A 19,822-nucleotide genomic window follows, 5' to 3' on the forward strand; every position below is an offset into this window, starting at 1 on the left:
ATGCAGCTGTACTCAATTCAATGCATTTTTGTGCTAAAAATGCTGAAAGTTCCTCTCCAGATTGATCTCAGGCTGGAGCTCTTCAGATGTCTGAAGGTTGCTTCATAATTGCTCCGCTAGACTTCTTTCTTTGAGTTTTTAATTGTAATGCCACAGTTTGGATCTATGTTGATGGACTTTTATCTGTTTTAATATGAAGTTTAATCACTGCAGTGTGTCTGATGGTCTCCGATTGTTTTACTTCACTATTGTTAAAGCAGAATCAGCCTTGGGAGTTCATGCTATATGCTATTTAAGTTGTTATCCAGCAGTAAATTTACTGCGACTTTTTTGTGACGTTTTTCATTAAACCAGGAGTCAGTGGGACTGGATCATTAAAACTGCATGAGAGACACGTGTAGGCCATGATGGACAGTAAGTATGCTTCTGTGCCAGTAGCAGTTGTAATGAAGACTTGTGCCATGTAAGCAAATACTTTGACATGTGGTTTTTATCTCAACATTTTTAGCAAAAGCTATGTTACATTGCCTCTGTGCATGCTGGGTGGTCGTAGAGCATGCATGAAACTATATGGATATTGCAACAATTATCATTTTTCAACATATTGTGCAGCTTTAGTACATTGCTGTTCATCTACATATGGAAAATCTAAAACCAAGCTTTGATCAAGTTAATCCATTTCCAGTGTTCAAAATAAGACTCACAGCACCCAAAACTGTTGAGATTTTTCTCAAAACAACAAACATTTACCTCATCATCTCCAAATCAGCAACAGTAACTACTGAAATCAGCAGAAATCATCTAGTATTTCTGTCTGGAGGAAAGTCAGTAAACAGATGAGGAGCCAATCGGGGTCCAGTCCAGTTTCACCCACTAAATCAGATTTTCTACACCAGATCTGGTTTATCTAATCCAGCTTTAGCAACACTAAACTCTTGTAAAATCACAGACAAATATGAATTGAGGTATTTGAAGGAAGGACATGAGTGCTGAATGAAACATATACCACCAGCGCATGTGAGAAATGAGCCGCATTGGCCTTCAGCTGCCGTCAAATGGACAATCGAGCTGAAAGTACCACCTCCTCCAGTGTCTTCCACAGTACTAATGACTCAGCCATCAGCCCCATTCGTCCTGATCAATTAGTCTCCTTCTGGCTGTCGGCCTGTCTGCAAGGCCCCGCCTCGTCCGTTTTTCCTGTTGACCCTCTAACGCAGCAGCGTACAGCACGGGCAGAGTGCCCTGAACCTCTGAAACCATCGCGCCGCAAACACACTCTCAGCCTGCAAAAGGAAGTGGAAAGCCTGCCAAAGATAAAGTGGAGGACCACAAACAAATGGAGTAACTGAGCTCATTATCATGGCAGTGTAGTGGGCCAGCATCCTGCTGAAGGCCGATCAGCTTTCCATGACATCATCTGCTTCAGGCTCGGGGTTATTAGGAAATCTGACGTACCTGACAGAACTGGTGGTGATGAAAATGGGCTCAAACTAAGGAAACAATGTAACGAAGAAGTGGAAACTAGTTTTCAAATCTTCACTTTAGTGAAAACTGGGAGTGTCTGGTAGCCAAAAAAACTCTTTCATTCCCAGTTTTCAGAACATTCTGACCACATGTCCATTCTGGTGTGGCCGAACTGAAGGACATTCTTGTGGTTTGTTCAGATGCAGCTTTGCCAGCCTACGCCGCCCTGAAGACACTTTCTCCTGCAACCCTTCCAAACAAGCCATCCTGGATCAGTCTTTGTCCAACTGGACTGTCCTGATCTTTGACACGCAACATGCTAACTGAAGCCTGGAGATTCTGAGATGTAGCTTGTTTTATTTCCCAAAGTTTCTCTGTCTATTCATCCTGGGAAGATTGATCAACGTCTTCAGTGCCTTCTGCTTGTAAATAATCTTTCTCTGTGTAGAACGATGGACCCCAACTAGTATGAGAACGATCTCATGACCCTTCCCAGATTAATGGAGCACAACAGTTGCTTCTCTGAGATGATTGCTGATGTCTTTCCTCCTTGACATTGTGTTAACACACAGCTCACTTCTGCAGAGCAGTGAACTCATGAAACAGTGATTTTTTTTACAACTGATGAATTTAACTGAGCTTGAGTTAACTACATGTAAATCACAGGTGTCAAACTCCAGTTTTCAAGAGTCGGTATCCTGCAGGTTTTTGTTGTCTCTATGCTCCAACACACATGACCAAAATTCATAAATAATTTGACGAGAAGCTACTGGATCTATTTGATTTGAATCAGCTGTGTTGGTCGAGAGAAACAACAAAAATCTGCCGGACTGGAGTTTGACACCCCTGATATAAATGGACAATGCACATTGCCATAGATTACAGCAGGGGTCGGCAACTCCGGTCCTGGAGAGCCACAGTCCTGCAAATGTTAGGAGTTTCTCTGCTTCAACACACCAGACACACGTCAGACCTCATCAGCAGACTTGTGCAGAGCTTGACATCAAACTCTGCACAAGTCTAGTAATTAGCCATTGATCTGAATCAGGTGTGTTGCAGCAGGGAAACTCTTTACATTTGCAGGATTTTGGCACTCCAGGACCGGAGTTGCCGACCCCTAGATTACAGATGTACTGTCGGAGCCATTTCTTAATGATTTGTATATAAATATATTGTTTGTACACTAGATGGCAGCACTGCACATTTATGGTCAGAACCTATTTAACTAGGAACTTTTCTGCAGGTGAAAGGTGTTGCTTGTACAAAGGAGAACAGTTTTTTTTCTACCGTTCATTGTTAGGTATGTTTATTCTTTTCTGTCATCACTCATTATGGACAATATACTGACAATCATTGCCAACAGATTTGTTTCATGATACACATGATGGACGATAAAAGGTAAAAACAAATCAGTGTTTGAACTTGATACGATTAGACACAAGTAATATTAGCGATCGAAACGCGACAATTAAGTGTTCCTGCAAGCAGCACTTCAGGTGCTTTAAGTTTAGGCTTAGCACTTTCACATGTACAATATGCAAGACTTGACCAGAGGTAATTTTCATCCCAACGCCTCTGTGAGCAGTCAACCACAACACATAGTAGTGCAACAGTTAGCAGCACCTGGCTACGACCTGCTACTACCTGTTTCAAATAATATGGAAGAAACTTAACCTAAAAACATAATAAAAAGTTTTGTTACAATCTGATCACCAGAAATTGCCCTAAAAGTTCAGATTAGTTCTGTTTTCCTCAGGATAATAATGTAATAACATATAAACAGGGACAACAGTCGCTTTGTTTGCTGACCAGGTTTCCCAACAAAGGTAATTGTGATTCTGATTAGTATGATTATAAAATTTGTATTAATTCTGACATTTTACCAGCTAACTGTGGTAAGAGGTTTTTTGTCATCTGCAAACTGACAACTTGTGCAAAAAACAAGTGTCAGAAAAAGGCCCAGTTTGAATCCATGTTTTTATTTTGCCATTAAACAGACAATGCTCCTAATCCGTGTTGAGGGTCTCAGGAGAGAGGATGTCGTACAGATTCGGAAGCCCCTCAAGGCAAACTTGTGATCTGATGCAACAATGCATCTATAACTCTTATCTGACTTGACTTTGTTAAGCTTCGTTTGGTATAGTTCTGCACTCCATCCACCCTATTAGGGCTTCAGTTCATTGCGAGGAAAAAACAGTCAAGTTCAATGTCTTATGTTCATGTGCTCGGCCATTAAGGTCGATTCAGATGGAACAACAAATTCTAGCCCTGGAGGAAGATGATACTTCCAGTGAATGCTGCTGCGCCGAAGCTTGAAGATATAAACGAAAGACAGACGCCTTTCAAACCGGCAGTTCATCGAGCAGCAGCTGTAAAGTAGGGCAACTGCAGTGGACACACAAACTCTTACAAACCCAGTAAAACAACAGGTTTTTACTAGTTGGACAATTAACCTTTCTGTTGTAATAAGAGTTTCAGGCTATGTCCACATGGAGAGGTTTAGACACACTGAAGCTTTTTATCATTTGGACATAAAACCCAAAATGGAAATGCCACTTTGGAGACCACCGTTTCATTTTTATGTTTACAACCCAAAGGCTTTTTTCCAGAGCCGCACCTCCACGTTAACCTGTGGAAACCTCGCCAACACAAGTTTCTGCATATGCTCCATGTCTTCTTCTTCTCTGTCTTGTTAGAGGCCTTACGGCACCATGTAAAGGCCCGGAGCTGATAAAACCTTCCCTGTGACTTTGTGTGGATGTACCATAGACCGTATATATAAAAGATGGACGGAGCCTTCGGCGGTAAAAAGTGAAGCCTATGCAGAAGTGCATAAAACTGCAATTCCCCCTTCATCCGCTAGGGGCTGCAAAACAGAGCGAATCCCCATAGACTCCCATGTTAAAAAGACCAACTTCACAGCAGAAATAAACATATTTACAGCAGAAATAAACATGTTTACACCTTCATGACAACTGTGGGCGTGTACTTTTGAGTGACAGGTACCCGATCTCCCGCTTCAAGTCAGAAGAACGTAGAACAACCGCGGTTTTTAGCTGGTTAACAACGTAACTTAGCTTTAGCCCGCTTACCTCCGTTAGCTGGTTAGCTCCTATTATCTCCAGGTTAGCTCGGTTAGCTCTTAGCTACAGAGTTCACTTGATGTCAATCATCCACCATGACGCTCACAGCCCCCTCTCAGTTCCACTCAGTTCTTTGCCCATATTTGGATTTTCCGGGCGAGACGACACGTATGCCCCGGCCAAGATGGCGATGGTAGGAACCGCCCACCGAGCTTCAGTTCAGCTCTTCAGAATCCTATGGGTGAGGTCATGGAGGTTCCGTCCATCTTTTTATTTACAGTCTATGGGATGCACACAATATTTAAATGATTCTGCCTTCATGGAGAGCCTCTTCAAAATAAAATATGTTTAATCACAATGTGAATGAAGCCTCTGCCTTTTCGGATAGCGGTACGTCAGCATTGCACATCTTTGCCGTATTTGTCCACCTCTTCTTGCATCAGGGCTCCATATTTGTGAGATTGTGAAGTCATCTCATGCACAACCCTTTCCAGGTCTCCCCACCAGTCCTTTGTTTTGTAATTATTCAGGTTTGGTCAAGCCGTTCTTTAGCTGATCTGCACAAATGTTTTTGGTCATTTTCATGTTTTAAAGTAGAAATTCCTCTTAAACTTCAGCTTTCTAGCAGACAGCTGAAGGTTTTAAGTTATTGATATTTAGAAACCATTTATATTTCCCTCCATTTTGACAAAAGCTCAAGTCCCAACTCAGAAACAACCTCAAAGCATGATACTGCCACCCCCGTGCTTCGCTGTGGTTATGGGGTTCTTTGGGTGATGCAAAGGGGTTTTTCCTTTTAAACTCAAGCCAAGAAGTCCATCATTGATCTCCTTAGCCCAAAAAAATTTTTTTCCCATATCTTTTTGGGAGATTAGATACCCTATTATCATCTGTTTATGAATTTTCTAAGGCTTTTTCTGCTGCTTGTAACAGAATTTTGGTGTTCATTTAAATATCTTTAGCATAAATGCAATGCAAAAAAAAACATCCTCAGGACCAACAATGAATCGTAAACCTAACTTAGGAAACATAAATAAATCAAAACAATCTAAAGTAATAAATATATTCAGTTTGGTGAATGTAAAACTAAGCGGCATGATAAAACAGCTTTCTGGGTCAACAGTGCATCAACAGGGACACAGAGTTCAGCAGTCAAACAGCCTCTGGGTAGAAGCTGTTGGAGTCTGGTTGTTCTGTTTGATGCTCTGCAGCCTCTTGCCTGAGGAGAGAGGGGGCAAAAGCCCATGTTCTGGGTGGGTAGCCCCACACCATCAGACTGCTCCTGACAATATAGGAGCTCGTCACATGTAGTACAGAACCAGTACTTCCAGAAAGTCCTGCAGCTCCTTCAGTGATGCTGCAAGTCTCTCATCAAGTTTGAGGAAGATGTCCAGTCCCTTGCAATGATGTTTCATATTTTCATTGCCTTGAGATGACTGTTTTCATGATTTATTAAATGCTGTGGAAACTGCCTTCTTGTAACGGATAGTTCTGACATCCTTCTGATGTTTAGTCGGCTCTCTGAACGCTGCGTTATGCTGTAAGCGGAAGGACATCTGAACGTTGTTTAGGGTTTATTAGCCTCTTTCTGAAATGAAGACTGAATGTTAATATAAAAAAAAAGTACTGGTTTAAAGGTGCCCACACTTAAGGCATTTTTTCTTGGTTCAGTTTTTCAGGTGGAAAAAGTTAAGAGCTAAATTGAGCCAACATGTAAAGGTCTTAATTTAATGATTAATCTCACCACCGGCCACAAGCTGTGGGTCGTAAACTAAACGTCATGCAGCTGAAATAACTTTCCTCTGCAGGACGGTCGGACTCCGCTTTTAGAAAAGGATGAATATCTTGCTTGTCCAGGAGCAGCTCAAAATAGAGCTGCTTTGCGTCCAGCGGAGCCACACAAGGTGGTTCGGCCTTCAGACCCTGGACAAGATGGAGGGACTACGTCTCTCAGTTTATCTGGACGGATGGACAAATGATATCGCCTCATTTCTGTACCATCATAAGAACCTGATATTTCAATAGAAATGAGTCAATTTTTCAATATCCACAGGAAATTTAAAACATGCTCACAATCTGGCTTTTTTTTTCCTTTTTTTTTTAATAAATCGGAAAGCTCCGTCAATATAACTTTGTCTTCACTCCACACAGATGATAAAAAAAAAAGCATCTTAGAGTAGTAGAGCAGAGAAAAAGTCATATGAATTCATCCTTGTCGTTGGGTCTAAAATAAAATGAGCAAGGTGTCGTTTACGGGGGAGGGGCAGCTAACCAGCCTGTAAAGCAACCAAAAGCAGAAAGAGGAAGAAAAACATCCAGTATGCTTCCCACCTGCAGCTTTTCAGGCTGCAGTAAAAGGAAAATGCTCCATAGTTTAAACGATAAATGAAATGTCATGGTGTAATTCTGTAATTATGAATGACTCTAGGTGGGTTTACAGCCACGCGAAACGTTCACTCAACGTTGCCTTAAACAGATAAGAAAAAACCAAAATGAGCCTTTTTGACAAACAGATCCACCGTTTATCTGTAACTGACTTGGTGCGGGGGATGTTATTAGTTTCCTGTCAGGTTTCCCGTTTTGGATGGTAAACTACCGGATTTTCCCGTTTCCGGACGTCCTCCGGTCGTTTTATTTTCCTGTAGCTTTCCTATATTTTGATGTTGGTAGATAATACACCGATATTAGAATAAACACTACTACTCCCACCACGGCGGTTGCCAGAGAATTTCTCATTTTTTTAACATCCAGAACAAGACAGGTATAGAGTTTGTACTCTTCATGATTCTTCAGGTTTCAAACAGCAGTAATTCAGCTGGAAGTCAAAGCTACCAAGACGTTTCTAAATGTTTGACTCAGGTTGGAAAGAAATGTTTAAAACCATTTCTAGAAAATCATTTCCAGAAAGAAGCTTTCCAAGTCCAGTTAGAGGCTCTGAAGCCTTTCATCTGTTTTCTAAGAGAAAACCAGATTTTACATGTGGAATAATTGGATTAAGAAATAACTTTGCATGGTTACATTATTTTGTTTGCTGACTCCAAAAGATAGAAATAAATAAACAGAAAGATCTATAAGGTGTGTTCATGGGATCTCTGACACATTTATGCTCTGTGAAATGAATTAACGTGTATTTGGGATCATTTCTTTAACAAAAATTGTACCAAAAAAATCTAGAATCATGACTTCCTACCGTTGATGTTAACGATCATATTTTTATTCTGTTTAATATTCATGAAATAGGATCAAAACAGATGAATCATTAATGGAGTTGCCACTAAACGTTTGTTTTTGTGCTGCTTACATGTGATTCGTGGGACTTTGTGACCAAAATTTTAAAAATTTGCGCCAAATTTGCAGAAATTTCATCATATTGGTGAAAATGGCACAACGGACTCCTGCTATGACACATTAGGCCCGTCAATAACTAGACAATAAATATGGATCACATTTATTTCTAAGGGTTTTGCAATGATTTCATCAGGTCTTATAAAATATTATGTCTCCAAGGTGTGAGCAAACTTCAGACATTCAGAAATGTGATTTATGTCACTGATCTCCATCTTGCTGCAGTGGTTATTCTACCACAAACCTGCAGATGTACTGAGATTTCAGTTGGAAAAAAGGACAAATCAACTGATCGTCTTCCTGCTGAAGGTTCCTCCCATCAGGTTTTCATTCAGCTTGAATCCGTTTACCTGCACAGCTTTTAACAACACCAGGAAGTGTTCAAGGCGACTGACAAGTCTTCAAAAAGCAGCCGCAACTCTTCTCCGATTGGCTGGAAGATGTCCGAGACGTTTAGGATTTACGGCCCACCAGTCGGAGTTTAGAACATGACTTGGGCTCTGAAGTGCTTCTGCTTGGTGGCGTTGTGGCTCATGCCCATCTTCAGCATCCACTTGGACTTCATCCTCTGAACGTACTGCATGTCTTTCTGTCTCTGATGCAGGGAGCCGATGCCTACGAGGGAAAGAGAAGACGATATGTTCAGGAGCAGCTTTCCAAAAGGAGAACCAGATGTGGGTTCTGCAAAATGCTGCAGATGAAGATAACTTATGGATAAAGTTTTGGAGAAAGATCTTGAGCTTGAACTGGTTTAGTTATTCCCTTCCTGGTTTATGAAAGTTAACCAACAAACACATGACTTCTCTGGTTTGGTAAGGCATAGGATAGTCCGCTAGACTCGATCTGATTGGGGACTCGGCTATGTTGTAGGGGGGATGTATCCATGCAGACCGAGATCGTGTTCACGCTGCACTTTGGTGAAACCAGTCAAACCAGAATAATATATCCCCATTCCCACCAGAGGTGGCGCTGCACTAGTATTTAGCAGAAGAGAGGACAAGACCGGCGTGAAGAAGAAAACTGTTTCCTCCACCTGCCAGTTAAACATGGAGACCAAACTATGTCTGTTTTGGGTTTTTAATTGTGTCTTATGCAAGTATCCTGCAGAAATCCACTGCAACAATGGATGCAGTATGAACACCAGATGAGGCAGAGGACCCTTAACGCTATCGCTATGGATTTACCCACAATGCAACGCTACGCCACATGAGGGAAAGGACTTTTTTATAGTCCACTTCCTGTGTTTGGTCCGCTTAGAACCGATCGAGACCTGCGTTTGTAGGCGGACCGAGTCCACTTCTTTGGTCTGAATTAGAATTCATTTGGTGCGTTCATGTTTCCCCAAACGAAGCGACTTTCCAAGCAAACGGACTTGGATTTGGATCAACATGGCTGATGTGAACGTATCCCGAGACACTGACAAGTGATGTCGTCTTTGTGTTTACAGCACTGCAGAAGCACCGTTATTAAAACAAGATCTTAGGAGTGATAGTGAACGATAGCACCACTCCTCAGTCTGCCGTGGAATTTAAGCAGAAAATGATCCTACTTCGCAATCAGGAAGAATCCTTCACAACATTCCTGGATCCAGATTCTGATCCGGATCACCAAGTCAGACCAAGACCCGTTCTCAGAAACAGGTCATGAAAATTTATCGACTAGCTTCTGTGGAAAGTTTCTACGGATCAGACGGACAAACAAACAGATAAACGCAGACAGAAAACAAAACTTCCTCTGCGGAGGTGATTAGGGCTGGGCGATATATCGAATATACTCGATATATCGTTGCTAGTCCTCTGTGCGATATAGAAAATGTCTATTCGTCATATTTGAGTATCCTGTTGTCACGCAGTTGTTTTTAGCTGTGGGCGGGGTTTCCTCCCTCCTCCTCGACTCTGCACCGCTTTGCACAGAGAGTTAAAGCAAGCGCACCTCGTTACGTACATAACGTGAGCTACGTGCTACGTCATGAGAGGCAGCGTGTAGCAGCTTTTCTAGCAGAGAACTCCGGCAGCAGCGCGAGTTACAAAAAATGGAGGAAGAACTTGTTCCGAAGAAAAATAGTACAGGATCCATCATCTGGCGGTGGTTTGGAGACCGGAGAGAGGATGTTGACCAAACAACTGTTGTATGCAAAGTATGTCGCAAAAGTGTCGCCACAAAAAGTTGTAGTTCCGCAAACTTAAAACGACATGTTTCTGCCACTGCTTTAACTGTTCAATACATACGTTTCGATCAGTTTGCTTCGTTACAATTTCATCCTTTTGGCATGAATGTTTAAAATCAGCATATCTTAATGTAGCATGAACAATTATGTTTTAATGGAGACACAAAATCATCTTACTGATGTGATTGTATGCACCAAAACATTCATTCAAGACTAAGGTAAATATCGAGATACATATCGTATATCGTGACATGCCATAAAAATATTGGTTTATTACTAAAAGGTCATATCGCCCAGCCCTAGAGGTGATGATAAATTTGAGCATGAATGATGTTTTAGCGATAACAATTAAGGTTTAGTAAATACAGCTAATTGTGCCACTACGTGATGTTGATATGAAGTCATTCTGGATCAAGTCATCGCTGAGACGATTCAAATCAAAAGCAGAAACTTAAAAATATCAAAATCTAATTTTCTTCCTGACAACTTTTCAATGAAAACTTTTTTTTTTTTTAAACAAAAACATTTTGTGTATATCAGATTTATGGTTTTTACGTTATATGAAAGAAAATGAAAGAATACTCTTATTTGCAGACATAATTTGGTGCAAACCTTCATAATTAACTCAAAGCCTCAAGTCAAACGTGGAGGAAATCAAACCTGCGATGGACTGGAAACCAGTCTGGATCTGCCCACCCAGTAGCTGCTGGGATGGACTCCAGCCTGCAGACTGGAAACATCAAGCCTTACCTCCATCTCCGCCCCAGCCAAGGGCTTTGTATTGTCGCAGGACTCTGCCGACGGCGTTCTGGTTGTGGACCACGGCCACCGCTCGCTGGAGTCCAAAGCGCTGCTTGTAGTACCGCATGAGGGAGCGGTGGCCGATCTTAGCACCTGAAGGTTACCAGATAAACCATGCAGATGGTTAAACCACAGATGCATTCACATCTTCTACTTAAAAGTCTTCATGTTTTAGTTTTTATTACACACTGATGACTCAATCAAAGCTTTTTTATACGAACTGATCCATCATTCACCTGAAGGGAGAGTCAGCTCCAGCGTCTCGTCGTCGTACTCCAGGTTCTTGTCATCTGGCACCTCTTCATCGTTCATTCCTTCATCCTCTCCATCCTTCCTGTCAGGGTAGCTGCTCCTGTTGGCAAAACAAAAACAGAGCGAGTGACACAGCAGTCCATCATGTGTGAAGCTTTAACAGAAGGTGAGTCATCCATTTCCACCAAACCAGCTAAAACCAAGCTCAGACAACGTCATCAAAACTCACCTGAAGTCGTAAAAGTCGGCGAACTCCAGGGCAGCGTCTCCGTCTGTGAAGAGTTTACAGTGGCTTTTGTCTGTCATGTGACTCTGCACCGCTTCTGTGGAGTAAAACGAACGTCCCTTCTCGTTGCACCACAAACACACGTTTCCTGCACCAACTTTTTCTCCTGGAACAGAAGAAAAAAGGAGAATACATTTAAAAAGTAAAGACAGAATTACATTTTACAGGAAAACACACACAAGCTTTGGTCTGGCTGGAAAAACTGTTGACCTGATAGAAAGAAAGATCAGTTTCCCATCATGCCCAGTGATTCATTGATCTGTTTCCTCAGTTATTTTCTTAAAAAAATCATCAATCCGTATGATTTTCTTTGCATTGTACAGAAAGTACTGCTCGCCGTCGGCTGCAGCTGTCTTTTCTTACACTTGTCTGACTATAAACCCTCCATCATAATATCACCAATGTTAAAGTACAAAGAATTAATACCATAAAGTTTGTTGCAAAGAACTGGGCTAAGTTCTCCAACTTTCCAATAAATATAGCTAAACTAAGTGTTGAAGTTCTCCTTGAAGAGCTGAGTCTTCAGCTTGCTCTTAAAAGTAGACAGGGACTCTGCAGAGCAGACAGAGTTTAGGAGATCATTCCACCATCGTGGCACAACAGAGGAAAAGAGTCTGGCTGGTGATTTAGTCCCACGTAGTGGTGGTAACACGAGGCGTCTTTCACTGGTGGAACGTAGCTGTGGAGAGCGAGTGTAGGTCTGGATTAGGGAGTGAAGGTAGACGGGAGCCGTTTGAGTTATTGTTTTGTAAACCAGAAGCAAGGCTTTAAATTTGATGCGTGCTGCAAGCAGAAGCCAGAAGATATCAGGACTAGCTGTTCTAAATGCACACTAAACAAACACACGCAAGAGGGCATTATTGAAGAAGAAGAAGAAAAGATAAAACAAGAGTCAACACTGGACTGACTTTCACTGTCTGGGGAGAGATCAGAGAAGAGACAGGATGCAAGATGAATGCTGATTTCTCCTGCATGAGGAGGAGCTGTAGCGTGAAAATCTGCCAAACTTCAGTAATAACAGAAACAAAGGGGTTCATTTGTGATCAGATCATCCAGGATGCACAAGAAGATTTAACATACATGTGAGAGGCGGGACTTTAGCGTGTTAATTACGATTAATTAATTATAGAAATATTAAAAAAATAAGGCATTTAATAGCGGAACCTTTGTCAGACCACAATTTCCTGGTACACTGATTATGCTGATGCACACACTACTTCCGCTACAAACTTAGCCACACTGGCGCAGTATTTAACAACGTTTCAGACCTTAGAGACAAAAGGAGCATCAACATGTCTAGCTTCTTTTTCTGGTGGTATCAGGACTCTTGGTGAGGGACATTAAAAGAACGTGTAGTTTTCTCTTCTCCGTTAGCAGCAGCAGCGAACGTTTGTACTCAAACTTACATCTGACAAGCAGTTTAACACCTTTAAGTTCCTCACAGCTGGTGCTGCTGATGTAACGTCTCACACTGAAGCTACAAATGAAGCCTGCATCAAAGCATGCACCATTTCTCCGTCGACTGCAGAATCCATGCTAAAAATTTACTGTTTTTAAATCCCTGAATGTTTCGGCACAAATTTACAGGTGTACAAACATCGTTTTGGCTTCCCAGGACTTCAAATAGAGATTCTGTCAGAACGTTTTCATCATTACGTTTACAGTCTGCATGTAATGTAACAGTACTGCTGTACATAAAGTAACCAGCAGATGGCAGTACTTCCAAATGAGGCCTCAAGTAATGAACTCAACACGTGCAGAGGGCTTAAGCTTGTTCCATCCTCCACAAGAACAAGAACTGAGTTCTTGCTCTCGAGGCTGCAAGAACAAGAAAAAACATCTTGTTCGTCAGGTCCATCCATCCTCCACGAGAAGGACGTCTGCAGTGGGGAGGGATCACTTCGGGGGGGTCTGCTTTATGTGCAATGAACCCGGTTACCTCCACCAAGGAGGTTATGTTTTTACTGGCGTCTTCTTGCACGAGATAACTTAACAGGTTCCGGACGGATTTTTATAAAAATTTCAAGAGTTGCTGGAAATGTAAAAATGAAGAACTGATTAAGTTTTGGTGATGATTCGGATCACCACATACCACATGTAAAAACTCCGCTTCAAGCTTGCGGGGATCAGAGAAGTATCGTGTGATTGGTTGGGTGAGGTGGGCGTGGTCAACACGGAGAAAGCAGGAAGCGGAGTTGCTGCTTCGTGTTTTTACTGTTGCAGGTAAAACGGATTGTTTTGATCAAACAGCTGATCGAGGTGGTGAGAAAGTACCAACATTTTTACATTAAAACACCCGGACCCTGCCGCGTGCACGACCCGCCCCGCCTCGTGCACGACCCGCCCCGCCGTGGACGAAGCTGCTCGTTAAAAATAAAAAAACCAGAAAAGCACGCAGAGAGCAGAAACCTCCGCCAAGCACGATGTTAAAGAATCCTTTAAGACATTCCTGGATCCAAACGGTGATCCGGATCACCACCAGAATTTAATCAGTTCTTCATCTTCACATTTGCAACAACTCTTGAAATATCTATAAACATCTGTCGGTAACCTTTTGAGTTATCTTGAGCAAAAAGATGCCAGGAAAAACAACCTCCTTGGTGGAGGTAACAACCGGGTTCATTGCACATAAAGCAGACATCGCCCCCCGCAGTGACCCCTCCCCACTGCAGACCTGCTTCTCCTGGAGGATGGATGGACCTGACGAACAAGAAGTTTTTTCTTGTTCTTGCAGCCTCGAGAACAAGAACTCAGTTCTTGCATCTCGTGGAGGATGGAACAAGCTTTAATCACACTGTCCCCTCCCACATCTGCTGTTTTTTCCTCTCATTTCTCTCCCCACTTACCCAGGTAACGGATGAGGCCCTTCAGGTCGACGAGGAACTCCACATCAGGGATGAAGAAGCTGTGGACTTTGGTCATGTGAACGACGTTCTTCAGGAGCGACTTTGAGTGGTGGGAGCAGAAGAGGCAGTCTGTGACGGGGATGGACCCTGGTAGAGGGGCAGGGTTGCTCTCAGAGGAAGCAGCCGAGTCACCTTCTTCCTGTCCCATCATGTCTTCCTCTTCAGCATCTTCATCCATCTCATCATCATCCTCATCCACATCCTCCCATTCTTCTGAAAGATATTTTTATGGAAACACATTAACAACACAATCAGATTGAAGGGAGTCGTTCAAACAGCACAAAAAGTGCTTCTGTTTAACTACAAGGAACCCGGCATGACGTATAATCAGGTTTATTCATATTTTACAGAACGTCTTGGAATATATTACATGTCAGGAATAATTTCTTTAGATGCGTTTAAAGACCTCTGTGATATATGTACATTAAGTACTTTGATATGCTTTGTATGAAAAGTGCTATACAAATAAAGTTTGATTTGATTTGATTAAAAAAGAAAAAAAAACTTATTTTCAGTTTTCTCACCTTCCTCAGCCGTTGCCCCCTCTTCTCTTTCTCGCCTCTTGACTTGCTCCTCCAGCCACACCATCCTGGGGGGTTTCTCTGCCCTTTGCTTCGTCTCTCCCTGTGAGGTCTGGACCTTGGCCTGCTTGGCTGGGCTCGGCCTCTGCTGCTCTTTCATGGCTTGTTGCAGGGCCTCATTCCTCGAGTCGTGATCCACTTTCTCATCAGCGAGTCCCTTCTCCAGGTTCTTCTCGTTCATCTTCTCCACCTTCCTCTGTGCGACTAGCAGGGCCTGCTTCTCGGCCTGCTGGTGCTTGTGGGACTGAAGGTGGTTCTGGTAAGCATTGGCACTGGAGAACTTCTTGTTGCAGACGGAGCAGCCCTCTGTGACCGCTGTGTCTATCAGCTGCTGCTCTGTAGCAGCCCGCTGTGCCAGGACACGCTCCTGGAAGTTTTCTGCTGTGACGGGGGGCATGTCTGCCACCTTACGCTTCAGGTTGTAACGGTGCCAGTCAGTTTTGTAGTGGGCACGCTGCACCTCGCCGTCTGCAAACGCCACTCGGCAGCTGATGCAAGTGTAGGATGCCATGGTGACCTAAGGAACAATATGTGTCACAATATGTGCCAAGGCCGAGACCTGGGCTGTCAAACTCATTTAGCTCAGGCGCCACATTCAGCACAATCTGATCTCCAGTGAGCAGAATAAATAAACTCCACAGAATACCCTTTGTTTTGAAATATGAGGGTACATTTAATAAATTATGCTTTTAGAAAATATAAAAGAACTAAAATTTCGAGAAAAAATTTAATACGTTGTTTCTAATATTTGCCTGTTTCTGCATTGACAACATGGGTAAACATATTCATTAAGAAACAGTTTATTACAAACTAATAATAAAAACCACGATGTGGGAAAAAGTGACACAACGTAATGTTTAAATGTAAACGGTAGTGAGGCAAAAGTAAAAATATCCATAACTATTAGAGCTGTGACGATATGCTTTTGTCCCAATTCTATTCCAATTTTTTGGGTGCCGATTTGATTTAAATTGCGATTCTCACAATTCTTCAATATTGCTGATTTTTGTAGATTAAAAACAAAATAAATGAATAAAACTTGTTCATTTTTCTTGATTTCAATTTGGAAAAAACAACACAGTAGCCAGACCATCATTCTGCTGCTATAATGCCCAAGAACAAGTAAAAAGATCAATAAAAACAATATAAAGGATAAAAAATTTTAAATGGATTATTTTTGTTTATTTAAAAAAATCGATTTTAAAACTGTGAAGCAAAAAAAACCAGATTATCGATTTTTCTATTCGATTTTCCACCGCTAATAACAAAGTATACTTAATAGACAACAGAAAAACGGAGTAAAGAGGTACTTATGTTGCTTTTCACTGCTAAAAGCAACAATAGTTAAGTTGCTAATTAAATGTCTTCATCATGAATCTTTTATTGGTTTATTCCTGCGTTTCATAACATCAACTTCCTGAGCTACAAGGTTGCATAAAGTCGAGTTAATGTTTAGAACAAAACTGTCACGACTAGCTGTCCAGTAAAGTCAATCACCAGGTAAAAATGCTGAATAATCAACCAGAACTAAACCCTGCATATAAAAAAGAACTTAGCATCGAGGCTGAAGCAGAACTTTAATGTAAACACCAGCTAATAACAGCTAAAGTCACGGGTTTCTGCGATAACGACAAAAAATGATAAAATGTTGAGGTTAAAAAAGATCTTAATCATTTACCTACTTCTTCAGAAAACGGGTTCCCCTGACAAAGCGGTTTATATATATATATATATTTAAATATATTTAATGTGCTAATCTGCTCCTGTTGTAACGCCACACATGTGCGACAAAGACTTCCGGGTGAACTGTGACCCTTTTTCTTCTTCTTCGTGGACTTTGGGACAAAATGGTCGCCGTCATAGACATATATACATAAAAGCCGCATCGTATCACGCTGCCTATGCCATAGCCATAGATGATGTCTATGGCCTATGCGAGCTGACGTCTCATCGCGCCGCCATCTTGGATGGGTCTCCGTGCGCCTCCAATGCATTTATTTGTAAGCTGTAGGCCCAACCACAACAATAACTTCACCAATTTTATCTGATTTTTCTCACAGTTTGGTTTGTTAGAAAGGGCATACAGATCACTGTAAAACATTAAAAACAACGTTCTTTTATGTTAAAATATTTTGATAAGTCCTATAGTTAGGGATTGTTAGCATCCCTTAGTTATGTTGCTATAGGTCTAGATTACTGAGCTTCTCTCTGCCTTTATCCCTCTCTCTGAAACACCTCATTGGAGTAAAATGTATAATTTGCATTTAGTAGACTACTCACTGTGTTAACATTATTTATCAACCAATGTGTGTCATATATGCGTGGTTGGACAAAAAAAGAGTTTTGTGGGGAAACGACGTTGACGCTGCAGCAAAACTCGACAGCGGAGACCCAATCAATATGGCGGCGACGCTGGTTCACTCTTCAGCGCACAATGAGGCGTCTATGTATATAATGTCTACGGTTGCCATGAAGATATTGCGACGCAACGGCGCCAAACTTTGTGTAAAAAGGTTTCGACGGTGTTTGTAGAACGAAAATAAATCAATAGTGGTAGTAACTCGTTAAAAAAAAAAAAGTTGCACAAGCACAGCTGTGCATCAAAATAGCATAAAAATATAATATTGTGTCTTTTTATATATGTTAATCTTGCAGTGTGTCTGGCCCATTATAGAATGAGTTCATTCATCATGTCCACATTGCCCATCGAATATTTATGATGTTGTTTTGGAAAATTCCTTTTAAGAAGATGATAAACAATGTAGTATTTTTTTTTATTTTTTATTTATTTATTTTTTACTTTAACCACAGGATATATCCTTTGATTTGTTTCCTCTGTTGTCAAATGTCTCCACTATCTCCACTTTCTGCTCAGTTTATACCGAGTTAGTGGGCATTTCTTGCTTGTTCTTGCTCAATGTTTTCTTTTTATATTTGTTTTTAAGGCTTTTGAATCAGCTTCAATGTAATTTCTGCAAACTCAGTGCCATATATGAATAGTTAAATTATTTAACTTTATGTATTGTTTTCATATTTAATGCTTTGAATAAAAAATAAAAACAATTTCAAATCAAAATGTTTTTATTGAAGAAACACAAACGTAAAATGAAAAACAGATTGTTTTTATTATCTAAACATAAACGTTGTATTTTTGTGCTGACAAATGAACCCCTATGATGAACACAAACCTGGGCCGAAATGTTCCTTTGCCCGGACGTGGGTTGCTGGGAACCCCCAGGACCCCCCTCTGGAGCCAGGCCTGGGGGTGAGGTACGAGAGTGAGCGTCTGGTGGCCGGGGTGAGCCCGACCGGGCCCCATGGGCCCCACATCCCGTGGGCTCACCATCTGCGGGAGGAGCCTTAGGGGTCGGGTGCAGTGTGAGCTGGGCAAGGGGCGGGGACCCTGGCGGTCCGATCCCCGGCTGCAGACGCTGGCTCTAGGGACGTGGAATGTCAACTCTCTGGTGGGGAAGGAGCCTGAGCTTGTGCGCGAGGTTGAGCAGTTCCGGCTAGATATAGTTGGACTCACCTCGACGCATGGCTTGGGCTCTGGAACCAGTACCCTCGAGAGGGGCTGGACTTTCTTCCACTCTGGAGTTGCTCATGGTGAGAGGCGTCGAGCAGGTGTGGGGATTCTCATTGGCCCCCAGCTTGGTGCCTGTACATTGTGGTTTACCCCAGTGGATGAAAGGATAGTTTCCCTCCGCCTTCGGGTGGGGGGGACGGTTCTTGACTGTTGTCTGTGCTTATGCACCGAACAGCAGTTCAGAGTACCCACCCTTTCTGGAGTCCTTGGAGGGAGTGCTGGAGGGTACTCCTTCTGGGGACTCCATTGTTCTGCTGGTGGACTTCAATGCTCACATGGGCAATGACAGTGAGACCTGGAGGGGAGTGATTGGGAGGCATGGTCTCCCCCCTCTGAATCCAAATGGGGTTTTGTTCCATAATGAACACCATGTTCCAACATAAGAGTGCCCATATGTATACCTGGCATCAGGACTCCCTGGGCCGCAGTTTGATGATCGATTTTGTAGTCGTATCATCGGACCTGCGGTCACATGCCTTGGACACTGGGGTGAAGAGGGGGGCGGAGCTGTCAACTGATCACCACCTGGCGGTGAGTTGGCTCAGATGGTGGGGGAGGAAGCCAGTCAGATCTGGCAGGCCCAAACGTGTTATGAGGGTCTACTGGGAATGTCTGGCTGAGTCCCCCGTCAGAGCGAGCTTCAACTCCCACCTTCAGCTGAGCTTCAAACATGTCCTGAGCGAGGCGGGGGACATTGAGTCCGAATGGACTGTGTTCCGTGCCTCTATTGCTGAGGCGGCCAGCCAGGGCTGTGGCTGTAAGGTCGTTGCTGCCTGTCATGATGGTAATCCAAGAACTTGTTGGTGGACACCAGCAGTGAGGGATGCCGTCAAGCGGAAGGAGAAGTCCTATCGTGTTTTCTTAGCCTTTGGGACTCTGAAGGCAGCTGATAGGTATCAACGGGCTAAGCCGGATGTGGCTTTGGTTCTTGCCAAGGCAAAAACTCTGGTGTGGGAGTGTTTTGTCCTGTGAATGAGGAGGCATCATTCCAGCGCAAACGAGTTTACGCTTGAAACTTTGTCTTTTCATTCATCCAACAAAGAGCGGCCGGTAGCAGCCTCTACCGTCAGTCTCTAACACTTCATATGTACTATCATGACATCCCCCACAACCCCTCTGAACCCAACCTTAAAACAGACAAACATCAAAATATACTTTTTAAATTTAAAAATTCAGTGCCCTTGAAAAATGACTTTCTTTAAAGACAAAGATTTCTTTTTCAGCTCAACCAGCTCAGAGTAGAGCTGCTGCTCCTCCGCATCAAGAGGGACCAGTTGAGGTTGCTTTATATATATAGAGATCTTGTTCACGAGTGAGGAAAGGATTGAGCGTTAAGATCGACAGGCAGATC

At 42.5% G+C, this 19,822-nt stretch overlaps 1 protein-coding gene across 2 annotated transcripts; it reads right to left on the bottom strand.

Moving 5' to 3' along the window:
• Positions 1-7,902: 7,902 nt before the first annotated feature.
• On the bottom strand, positions 7,903-16,687 carry znf622 (zinc finger protein 622). Of its 2 annotated transcripts, none has more exons than XM_079244068.1 (7): positions 16,564-16,687; positions 14,829-15,402; positions 14,245-14,517; positions 11,342-11,504; positions 11,097-11,212; positions 10,810-10,953; positions 7,903-8,507 (listed from the first exon to the last, which is right to left on the bottom strand). In XM_079244068.1, the coding sequence occupies exons 2-7, from the start codon at positions 15,394-15,396 to the stop codon at positions 8,374-8,376; spliced, it is 1,398 nt and encodes a 465-aa protein (XP_079100194.1). In that variant the 5' UTR covers positions 15,397-15,402; positions 16,564-16,687; the 3' UTR covers positions 7,903-8,373. The 2 variants fall into 2 exon arrangements, with proteins under 2 accessions (XP_079100194.1, XP_079100195.1); XM_079244069.1 differs by having other exon boundaries at positions 16,568-16,679.
• Positions 16,688-19,822: the final 3,135 nt, after the last annotated feature.

This window comes from Telmatherina bonti (assembly GCF_933228915.1).
Source record: "Telmatherina bonti genome assembly, chromosome: 7".
Taxonomy (NCBI): domain Eukaryota; kingdom Metazoa; phylum Chordata; class Actinopteri; order Atheriniformes; family Telmatherinidae; genus Telmatherina; species Telmatherina bonti.

Bases quoted from the DNA above. Each gene is read 5' to 3' on its own strand.
- znf622 (XM_079244068.1), bottom strand. From the start codon at position 15,396: ATGGCATCCTACACTTGCATCAGCTGCCGAGTGGCGTTTGCAGACGGC. The intron at 14,518-14,828 runs GTGAGAAAACTG...AATATCTTTCAG, and splicing joins GGGGGCAACGGCTGAGGAAG to AAGAATGGGAGGATGTGGAT. The intron at 10,954-11,096 runs GTGAATGATGGA...GGTAACCTTCAG, and splicing joins GGAGCTGACTCTCCCTTCAG to GTGCTAAGATCGGCCACCGC.